The sequence below is a fragment of the Syzygium oleosum genome, unplaced genomic scaffold (genome assembly GCF_021117445.2).
Source record: "Syzygium oleosum isolate NSW1041296 unplaced genomic scaffold, Sole_v2.1 Sole_v2.03, whole genome shotgun sequence".
In the NCBI taxonomy this organism is placed as follows: domain Eukaryota; kingdom Viridiplantae; phylum Streptophyta; class Magnoliopsida; order Myrtales; family Myrtaceae; genus Syzygium; species Syzygium oleosum.
The window spans coordinates 12,511,291-12,522,077 of NW_026607487.1; the positions used below are offsets into that span (position 1 = coordinate 12,511,291).

The 10,787-nt window shown below is 39.9% G+C and overlaps 2 protein-coding genes across 3 annotated transcripts; one reads left to right on the forward strand and one right to left on the reverse strand.

The window, feature by feature from the left end:
* Positions 1-457: 457 nt before the first annotated feature.
* On the forward strand, positions 458-3,715 carry LOC115670733 (non-functional NADPH-dependent codeinone reductase 2-like). The gene is made up of 4 exons (XM_030592084.2): positions 458-855; positions 949-1,192; positions 2,125-2,304; positions 3,072-3,715. The coding sequence occupies exons 1-4, from the start codon at positions 536-538 to the stop codon at positions 3,294-3,296; spliced, it is 969 nt and encodes a 322-aa protein (XP_030447944.1). The 5' UTR covers positions 458-535; the 3' UTR covers positions 3,297-3,715.
* A 1,457-nt stretch (positions 3,716-5,172) lies between these two features.
* LOC115670735 (sodium/hydrogen exchanger 8-like) lies at positions 5,173-9,904 on the reverse strand. Of its 2 annotated transcripts, none has more exons than XM_056309048.1 (9): positions 9,456-9,904; positions 9,126-9,236; positions 8,965-9,056; positions 8,053-8,130; positions 7,824-7,981; positions 7,080-7,181; positions 6,885-7,002; positions 5,604-5,656; positions 5,173-5,522 (listed from the first exon to the last, which is right to left on the reverse strand). In XM_056309048.1, the coding sequence occupies exons 1-9, from the start codon at positions 9,598-9,600 to the stop codon at positions 5,453-5,455; spliced, it is 927 nt and encodes a 308-aa protein (XP_056165023.1). In that variant the 5' UTR covers positions 9,601-9,904; the 3' UTR covers positions 5,173-5,452. The 2 variants fall into 2 exon arrangements, with proteins under 2 accessions (XP_056165023.1, XP_056165024.1); XM_056309049.1 differs by having other exon boundaries at positions 5,290-5,522; positions 9,186-9,236.
* Positions 9,905-10,787: the final 883 nt, after the last annotated feature.

Consider the following 10,787-nt stretch of genomic DNA (forward strand, 5'->3'; position numbering starts at 1 on the left):
TTATATAGCCAAGAATTATATCTAAAATAGAAAACATCTTTTTAGGAAATCTTCTCTAACTATGAAACTTACTTGAATTAAGAATTTTTTTTTTGGCTCAAAATCGAGGCATAATTTTAACCGGAACGAACAGAGACACCTTCGGATGGAGAAGAACTTTCGCTCTTTGAACGATGAAGAAGAAAAGAGAAAGTGAAGAGAGGAAGGGAGAGAGTGTGTGTCGTTAACGGAGACGAAAGCGAGGGGAGAGAGAGAGTAACAGAGGCAGAACAGAGGGAATTTTGTAAGATTTGACAAGTGGAGCCCATCGACACAGGCCATTGGCTCTCAGGGATCACACATTTCACAAACTTTTTTATCCATCCACAGAAGAAACGTTGTGAGCCACGAGTTCACTCCAAATTGATGCAAAGGGCCAAGTGGTACCGATTACTTAGCCAAACTCCAAAAGAACCAAAGAAACAAAAACAAAAAGACCAAAAAAACAAAGAAAACGAGGTCATTCCAGGTCTAGCCGAAACGATACAGAGTAAACATGGCCAATATTACTGTTGCTGACACTCAAATCAGTACCGACGGCAAAGCGATCCCGCTTCTTGGATTCGGAACCGCCGAGTACCCATATGGGTCCTCTGCCAACGTGAAGGAACACCTCCTCGATGCGATCCGATTAGGTTACCGACACTTCGACTCGGCCCCACTCTACCTGACCGAGCAGCCCCTCGGGGAAGCTGTGGCTGAAGCTCTCGCGCTCGGCCTTGTAAACTCGCGTGAGGAGCTGTTCATCTCTACAAAGCTCTGGTGCAGCGACGCGCATGGCGACCGCGTCGTCCCCGCGCTCCAGACATCCCTCAAGTACAATTTCAGTCAACCTATGAATCATATAGCACCGTGTCTGTACGTTTCATCATCCTCGTTTTCATTGCATCGGTCGGTTCTTGTGTGTAGGAATCTCGGGCTCGAGTACGTGGACTTGTATCTGGTGCATTGGCCGGCGTGCGTGAAGGCAGGTGAGTATGAGCTTCCGGTGAAGAAGGAGGATCTGCTTCCGTTTGATTATGAGAGTGTGTGGAAGGCCATGGAAGAGTGTCAGAAGCTGGGCTTGGCCAAAAGCATTGGAGTGAGCAATTTCTCATGCAAAAAGCTTGAGAAGTTGCTCAGCATCTCCGAGATTCCTCCTGCTGTCAACCAAGTGAGTTTATTGTTGGTCCCTTGGGAATTCTTGTTTTCTTAAAATTGCTCTGGAAAAAAAACAAAACATGTTTGTCATAACAAAGAAAAGCTACCCTAAACATGAAAAACATGTTTATTGCAAGTTTAGGATTGCTCTTTTTATATATGTCAATTTAGTCTTCGTGTAGTTCCGAAAATCTTCATCTAGGTGATTCACTTTTGACAAAACAAGAACCTCTGTCCTCTCTCTCTCTCTCTCTCTCTCTCTCTCTCTCTCCCTTCCCCCATATTCTCACGAGCTACAGTGCCCATGAACGCCGCCGCTGCACTGTCAACCGAACCATGCTCAAGCTGCCACTCTCACTGAGCCTGCAGCTGCTGTGGTCGAGCCAGCGAGCCCCCATGTCGTCCCTCCCCCTGTAAAACTCACGGGGAGGTCGTGACCTCTTCTTTGGAGACTGCTCGAGGTCGAGGACCGCCACAACGAGGTCATCGTGGTGGCTTTTTAAGCCTTCCACAACCTGACCCGACTTGAGTGATAGAGCCAGAGAGAGGGTTAGGTTTTGAGAATTTTCTTTTTCTTTCTCCTTTTCGTGTTTTGTTCATGTTAGATTTGCATGTGTGTTACATAACTCGTATAACCCATCAATCTAAAAGATCAGAGGAAATTTACTCCCACCAAAACACAACCCTCTGAAATTTTGATACTTAAGTATTAGGCACATTTAAACCAATGTGGATGGCATAGACAACGAAATCTAATCTCCTAGCACCCCTCAAAAGAATCCAACTCTTGAAGGATAAACGCATCATTGTATTATCGTTGAAGTCAAAAATGGCAACATGAGTTCTGCTCAAACGCATCATTAGATGACTGTGGATTCCTCAGACTTTACAAGTGGGGTGTGATTTTTTATTTATGATTTAAATGGGTTCGATTTGATTGTGAAGGTGGAGATGAACCCTCTGTGGCAGCAACAGAAGCTAAGGGAATTCTGCAAGGACAAGGGAATACACATCACCGCCTACTCTCCGTTAGGCGCCAGAGGAACCTTTTGGGGGACTGATAGAGTAATGGAATGCGAGGTGCTGCAAGAGATTGCCAAAGCCAAAGGGAAGACACTTGCCCAGGTTGTCATCAATCTCTATCCACCTTATCCTTCTCGAATTCGATGATGCTATGCATACAAACATTGATTAAGATGATTAATTAGACACTTGGTCCTCTTAAACCAATATTCTATTCAGCTAGGCTACGGTCAGTGATCGTTATGTAAGATGTGAATCCTAAAGAGTTAATCAATTAGGTTAGGATAAAGAAACTAAATGCTACCCTCGTATGCCTCGTACAATTTTCCTATTCAACATGTTATATTTGGTGGAACCATTGTCAACTGTTCTAAAAACTTAAGCTATTAGATAAAGGTGTAGTTTAATATTTAATTACTCTAACACTCCCCCTCACACTTAATCTAGTATTTTTGCTTAGCACTAAGCGTGGACATTTTTCATTGGGGAGGCAATTGGGACCTGAAAAGATTTGAACTCAGAATTTCAGTTCTAATACCATGTTAGATTTGGTGGGATCACTGCCAACTGTTCTAAAAGGTTAAGCTATTAGATGAACGTGCGGTTTAATATTTAACTACTCTAACGCAACACATAACAATTCGTTAATATTAGATCATCCTATCGCGCAATAAGAGATTCGGATGAGTTGACCATGGTCCAACACTTAAGCAAGAACTAAGTGAAATGCTAGAACATTACTCATCTCTGTCAACATCTCTCTGGTTATTATCTGTGTACATATGTGAGGAAGTTTACTTTTTACTGTTAGCATATGTTTCAGACACGGTTAAGCTCATATTTTGGCTATATTATTGGTCTGCATGAAGGTTTGTCTAAGGTGGGCGTATGAACAAGGAGTCAGTGTGGTAGTGAAAAGCTTCAACATAGAGAGGATGAAAGAGAACCTTGGCATATTCGACTGGAGCTTGAACCCTGACGAATTGAACAAAATTAGTCAAATTCCACAAAAGAAAGGATTCCCTGGAGTCCAATTCATATCCCCAAATGGTCCTTACAAGTCTGTCGAAGAGCTCTGGGACGAGGGCATTTAAGCAGGAATCGTTAATCGCTTCAACTAGTAAAGCTTATTCAATGAATTTTTCTAAGATGGTTGAACCTTAACGCCAAATGAATGGTAGTCCCTTCTGTTTTATAACAATGTACAGTGGACGTCATCTTTGGCCTTTCAAAAGTGCCGTGGGTTTCTTCCTTTTCTGGTACAAACACAGGGATGTCCTTCAGTTGTAGCCGCACAGAAGCCAAAAAGAAAAGGGACGCACAGAGGAGGAGCGCTTTCTTTCATGGCACGAAGGAGTTATGAACACAGTGGATTTTATGATACGAGTTCTTCTGCATCGAATTGAGTTGTTTTATCAATAAACATATGGGTTTGGGTGTGATTCGGGTTTATTAAATACTCGAATGTGTGGGTGAGTATTACTATATAATTCTTGGATTATTTAGTGGATTACTTATTATTGACTCTCTTGGTGAAGTAATTGTTGAAATCAAGACCGAACCACACAAATATCTGATTTTATTATTTTTATTGTTTCTCATTTATTTCTCCGATAATTTCACGATGATTTAACTGCAATATATTGCAGGTTGAGAGTTTTACTTTTAGCCTAAACAGGAAAAAGAAAAGCAATACAAAAGGAAAAAGAGAATAACAGAAGTACCATAATTGTAACAAAACAACTTCTGGAGTTCCTCAGGAAAATTTAATATTCGGAGTCCACTTCTAGGAAAATAAGATGTCTGGCAGAAAAAAATTAACAAAAAACCAAAAGAATTTGAACTTATTGATGTTATTATCTCATTTATTGAAACAATAAAAAGTTACTTCTTTAAGTCTTAAAAGAAGCAGAAATTGGCTTCCGTACTATGGTTGAACTAGAAGGCTACTTTAGCGGTTGTTCATCTACTAGTCGTTATTTCCCAGTGCAATTAAACTTTATTTGTTGATCATTGTTTATGTGGCTGAGTTTAGAGTCTGTTTGGACTGCTGGGGGGACCTTAATTTTGGCTTTACAATTTAATGATTTTCTTTTATTTTTGCTTTTAGCCTTCGAAATTTGACTTTTATTTGATGATACTAAATACCCGAATCTTTCAACAAACACTATGGACATGTAAGGTTCTTTAACCACATGGAATCTTTTCATGATTTTTCAGAAGTAAAGCAATTCTTTTTCGTTTTGGAAGGAAAGTCAACAAGTACTATGCTTAAAAAGAAGAAGAAACAAATGGCTCTTAGAAATTCCAGAACAAGCTCACTCTGGTAGTACGAGATGGCATTTTAAATAGGGAAAAAACCACCAAAAATCCCAAACTTTGCCATCTGTGACACATTTACCCCAAACTTTTTTTGTGACACCAAAAACCCCAAACTTTGCTATTTGTGACACATTTACCCAAATATACTGTAGCCTAGGATATTTTAGTCTTTTTCCCTTTTTCTATTTTTTTTTCTGTTTTGTTTTCTTTTTTCCGGCAAGGCTGCCCTCGCCGGCGCAGGCGAGGGCTGCCCTCGCCGGCGTTGGGCGAGGGCTGCCCTCACCCAACGCCGGCGAGGTCGCCGGAGACCTCGCCGGCGAGGGCAGTCTTGCTGGAAAAAAGAAAAAAAAAAAGAAAAAAATAGAAAAAGGGAAAAAGACTAAAATACCCTAGGCTACAGTATATTGGGGTAAATGTGTCACAAATAGCAAAGTTTGGGGTTTTTGGTGTCACAAAAAAAGTTTGGGGTAAATGTGTCAAAGAGGGCAAAGTTTGGGGTTTTTGGTGATTTTTTTCCTTTTAAATACTGTCTCTCACTCTCTCTCAGATGAAAAAAAAAAGTAGTCGTTTTTCGCACATAAAAGCACAGGCATCCATGCCTATAAAACTAGTACTGCTAATCTGAACATCATCCAGATCTATATTGGATAACAAAAGAAGAATTTTTTTGAATGGAATAACACTTAAAGATCCTGTATCTGTGGGACTACTGAGTACCCCAAATACATACCAAGAATAGTATATATCTTTAAGAGGCACTCAACATACTCAAAAGGAAACACAAATTATATTTGTGGAGATTAAAAGTGCCGTTAGCATTGATATAAATCGAGAACAGTATCTCCTCTAAATACCAAGACTAGTGTAGATCTTTAAAAACTCCAGATACTGAAGAACGGAAATGCAAAAAAAAAAAGAGAAAAAGAACTCACCAAAAGTTATGCAAGCTCTGTCGACAATTACCTTTGAAAGTAGTCCTAGCAACTGCAGCAATAACCCTGCTTATCATTTACATAATCAGGAATTTGTCTTCCGAAGGACAAACGGTAGTACATCAAAAAGAAATTAACTATACTTACATTCCTAAAGTGACCACCGTTAAGATGTCAGAACTGTCAGCAACTTCCTGAGCCTATTAAATACAAAAAAACATCCATGTTTAAGGTCGAGTAATTGTCGAACTTGTACATGTGCTTTATGATTGGAGAAAACTGAATTCCCATGCACGTTTTAACAATTATAAGTTTATAAATAACCTAAAACCATTTCACATAGTTAAGAGCAGCTAATTATATATTTTTTATTTTGAATAGCTTTTACCAACAGAGTTGCCTTCATAGGTGAAATTTATACTAACAGCCTTAAAAAGAATGGACACCAATGAGCTTCACATTACTGGTCAATGATGCTTTTCAACCACACCACTGTTACACTTAGTGTTGCCTTGGATTAAGAAAATGATGACAATAAGGGGACTAACAACCGATGTAGCATGAAAGTGCAAGAATAATATCGGTCTCAGAACTAGGCCATTTCTAAAGATATGAAGATAAAGAGCTAGAAAAGAATAAGGTGAGAAAGAACTTAATCTTACCGATATAAGTTATGGTTTCCACTTATGAAGAGTCATGCTCCTTTACTTACCTTTCAGCATGGAATGGATGAAAGGTAAAAAGTTATCAATTCAATGTAGAAAAGAGACTAGAAAGAGTAAAGCAAAAGCCAGTAAAACAAAATTCGAGCTCTTGCACCTCATTTGCAGTCACTGCCTTTAAATTAATGGAAAGCTATGGGTTCCATCTATTCCAAACCCTACCGTTCCCCTTCTTTTTTTTTTTAATAAAAAAAAAGAGCTGGAAGGAGTACCAGCAACAGGGCCTGTTTAAGACATGTTTGAAGGGCAACTGTTTTTATTCCTTTATCAGTGAAAGCAGAACATTGATTGGATGGCATAGCAAAAGCAGGTTTGATAGGCTCTCTTTTTCACAATTTTCTAAAAACAATTTGGAGTACTAGAAAACAACCAACATTTTCTGTCCTTCGCAATCTAAATGAGAAGAAAAGTGGAATATATAAGGAACTTATCAACTTAGTAAGATGACCAACAAAGCATGAAAATCAAACAGTAGCAATAAACTGAAGTGCTTACTAAAGTTCGGTGAGATATGAATTGAAAAAATTTTCAGAACTAAATGCACCCTTAAATTTAACATGGGTGGTTGGTCAATGTTTTCAGCCAAACTACAGCATAAAGTGTAAGGTAACAACATAGAAGAGATAAATTTTAGTAAGGCAACAAGAACTAATTTCACAATCTAAGTAGCAGAATGGTTGTGGCATCTTTGTTGAAATAAGCTTACCGTAAAGTAAGAAAGGTAGCTCACAGAAAGCGTCAAAGCCAGATTTATCTCAGGATCATTGTGCATAAACCCCAGCAAATATACTGACACAATGCCAAAAGCTATACCCAAGCCAAGACTGAATTAAAAACGATTGTCATGAGTAAATTATGCTTTAACGATAAGTTACTATCTAGTGATAAGTAACACACATACGCTCCAACTGTTGCTTCTGTCAAGAACTTGAAAATATCCGCCCATTGGAAGTGCCAGCCAAGCACCATTTTGTAGAACAACTGATATACCACAACTGATGCCCTGAATAAGTAGTCCACGGAATGTACAGTATATTAGAGCAGGCGTTTCTGATATATAAAAATAAGAATATTTGGTTCGCCGAAATCGCAAGGATTTATAATAATGCCACAGCTATTGACATTCTTACTCCAAACTAAGGTTGCTTTATAACATGTGGAGGTTGGTCAGTCTTGGCTATCATATTCCTTACATGATCATTTGATGTTTCTCACATAAGGTCATGTCAGTTTGAGAATGCATCCTTTTCATTCCATGGAGCTTCCAGAAAGCTCTTTACCATGTGACAGTCAAATCAGAAAATAGGATTTCTTGGTGAGAGAAAGTCGACTGGAATCATACTGAAACTTCACAAGACCCATATCGATTACATCACTGCAACTCCCTCCAGAAAATACTATTGAGTGACCACCTGTCCTCAAGCTCATATTTTCAAGGAGAAGATCGTCAAAATTAATCTGGAAATGAACTTACTAAGTATAAAGTATGACCTTGGACAAAATTTAGTGGCCAAAACTACGAGGTCAACCCTCCTTGCATTTGCACACTAAAGGATTACTTATAAAAGAGGATAATTATTACTAGGTTAAAAGTTCAATGCCAACATAAAAACAAAGAAATCTGAAGATGAAAGGCAAGGCTCACCCATCATTCACCATTGATTCTCCCTCAATGATCGTACTCAATTTTTTGCTTGTTCCAAGCTCTTTCAATGAGGCAACAACAGCCCCAGGATCAGTTGCACTCAAAATTGCCCACAGCAGTAAAGATGTTTGCCAACTCCATTCATATGGAAAAGTAAGCTGCCGAAAGTAAAATTGAGTATAGTCATAGAATCAAGAGCTTAACAAAGATTATCAAGTTTCAACTATACCTTCAGAGCACATCCAATACAAAATGTCGAAATAATGAAACCAGGGCCTGCAAGGAGTAGCATCTGTACCATACATTTCTGCATAGATGGTTTAGCATTAGGAGTAGAAGTGCATTTCACTTAAAAATCGATTAACAACTTCCAGTTCTACATGGCTTTTCCTTCTCTCTTTTCTAATGAAAGAAAGAACAATGACACTGGAAAGAAGAGTTTGTGTCCACCAGGCTTTCTTTAGATCAATAGAGATGCTTCAAAAGGTCTACATTTAGAATGCAGAGCATCAGCAAATCATTTGTCTGCAAAAGACTTTTTCAGAGTAATCTGTGTATAGCTAGCGATTCGGCAGCAATTAAAGTTTTGTAAGAATGAGCTGCAAGTAATTCCAGGACAACTAATCACATGTCACTTTGTTGCACATAATTCAAGGCTTATAACTATATGGTAATTGTAAAAAATTGTGCATCAATTCTCATTCTTTACGTTGAAGGTAAAACCTATGTTCTCTGCAAATTTACATGAAATACTTCTAATTTCAGACCTCTTGAGCGTAAAAAAAATGAAAAAAAAAACATCCACAGGACAAATTTGAATATGATAGGGTTGCCCTTCCCTAGTCCTATTAAAGTTGGACCATCTTGTATGGATTCCAAATGAGTCTGTGTCTCCCTCTCCAACATCAGGAAATACTCCTCCCTATTCTTTTTTTTTTCCCATTAGCTTTAAACAATGTACAAAATAACATCAGGGTCCAGTTAAAGCAAGTAAAACACACAAGCAAAGAAAGAAGCCCCATCTGGAAAAACCAGTGTCAGGGCAACCCTTTTCAGAAACACCAAAAGGCCAATCTCAACAAACCCATATCTGTCGACCCAAGTTAAAAAAGGAAATGCAGATACTGAGAGAAAAAAGAACCTTAATTTGATGGCTGTCCATAGAAAACGAGCTCTCGAAAAGAAGAGGAGGAAGAAAGACTGCCAACAAGAGATCAGGATCAATATCTGCCCCTGCAAAATTTTGCAAATGAACAGTTAATTTGAGACCTCATCAAGAAACCATCTAATACACATATGTACCAAAAAAAAAGCTGTGTCCTTTTTGGATTTGATGATGCTTGATGACGAGGGAAAACTCACAAAGGCGGATTGCATTCCCCAGTGCCCCTAACGGCAGACTTGCACCAAGCTCTGCATATCATCAGATGAAAACGAAATTATACAAAAGTGGGGGAAAGCAACAGCGGAGCAGCCGACATGCAAAGGGAAAACATTCGACAGCTTACGACGAGTCAAGAAATAATCAGAAAGCCTTCTGCGACCGGCGTTCTGGGAGGCGTTCTGCGAAGCCAAAGCCAATTCCCAAGCCCAGAGAGGACGTGGCTAGAGGGATGGGGGAGTGAAAGAGACCCAGAGAGCCAATGGCGAGGCCAAGGAGGAGCAAGGCGACGGTGTAAGGGACGCGAGTGCCTCGGAGGAGGTGCCTGCAGGCGACGCCGGCGACGCAGCTCAGGCCGGCGAACAGCACGCCGTCTGTCGGCGTCGGTTTCGCCATCGTCCGTCCCGAAGCAAGAGGGGCGCTTCACGCTCGCATGCCGCCGCAGGATTCGACCGTCGACGTATATGCGGGAATGGATATGTGATGGAAATCTGCTCGCCGGTCGCTGTAACGGGGAGAAATTTTCTGCTCTCTTGTGAAGGAGAGTGTTGACGTCGCGGGAACGAGCCGAAACGGGTCGACCCGGTATCAGGAACCGGGAAAAATTCGAAATGCTTTTTAAAATATTGACGAAATGCTTCAGCATTCATCCTGGGCGATACGTTAAAACTGTGCTCATCTGGGGCCCTCGTCCGGACCTCGAGATCCCTTGGATGTAAGCAATAATAAGGTATTCTCTCTTTCCAGAAAATATAGAGTTATAGGGTGGAAGCGGGGACGCGAGCCGTGTGAGCCTTAACACGTTAAAATAAGATGTGCATTCGTTGAGCCTGCCAATGCTCGTTAAAGTGGACAGGCCGCGGAGGTCCGTTCTCTCTCTAAGTATAGCATGGTCCTAGGGTAATGGGTTTGGCAACTATCAATGTCAACTCCATTTTCTTGTAGTTTAGTGCTCCGTAGGAAGTCCTACTCCTACAGCAAGAAAAAATAGTGTGATGTGTAGATTATGTAAACCAAGTCCATGTCAATCATTGATGGTATAGATGTCACAATAGGATCTATATAATAAACGGTTGAAATAATATTGTTTCACATGATTTATAGACCATACAATAACTTATCTTATGGGACTTGTATTCTTTGTTAGGTTGAAGCAAGATGTAATTTAAATTAATCTTGGATTAATTAATATGAACATTAAAAGTGAGCATTGGTCCCAATTCACTCGGAAACCGAATTGAACCGGCCTAAGTTGACCGGTTCAATTTGGGACTTGCAAGACCGATTTGGTTTCGATTTTGTGCATCGATTCACGATTGGAATCGGTTTTGAACGGATTTGCATCATGTTAAATAATGCGTATGTAAGTTGTAGATATTTGATACAAGGCCGCGGAAGGAGAACTAACGGTTTCGTCCAACAGAAAAGAAAAGAAACCATACTAACACACCTCCATTGGCCAACTAGCTTGTTGCGTCTCCGCCGATCATCACTTTTCAATTTGGATGTTCGACGAAATCACTCTCGAATTTCTCTCATGCATTATTGGATAGGTTTCAGGTTCTTGATTGATAACCTACCCA

Coding starts and splice junctions, on each gene's coding strand:
- LOC115670733 (XM_030592084.2), top strand. CDS start 536: ATGGCCAATATTACTGTTGCTGACACTCAAATCAGTACCGACGGCAAA. Junction 1,193..2,124: donor TTCCTCCTGCTGTCAACCAA/GTGAGTTTATTG, acceptor TTGATTGTGAAG/GTGGAGATGAACCCTCTGTG. Junction 2,305..3,071: donor AAGGGAAGACACTTGCCCAG/GTTGTCATCAAT, acceptor GTCTGCATGAAG/GTTTGTCTAAGGTGGGCGTA.
- LOC115670735 (XM_056309048.1), bottom strand. CDS start 9,600: ATGGCGAAACCGACGCCGACAGACGGCGTGCTGTTCGCCGGCCTGAGC. Junction 7,003..7,079: donor ACAGAAGCAACAGTTGGAGC/GTATGTGTGTTA, acceptor TTTTTAATTCAG/TCTTGGCTTGGGTATAGCTT. Junction 5,657..6,884: donor GCTACCTTTCTTACTTTACG/GTAAGCTTATTT, acceptor TGTATTTAATAG/GCTCAGGAAGTTGCTGACAG.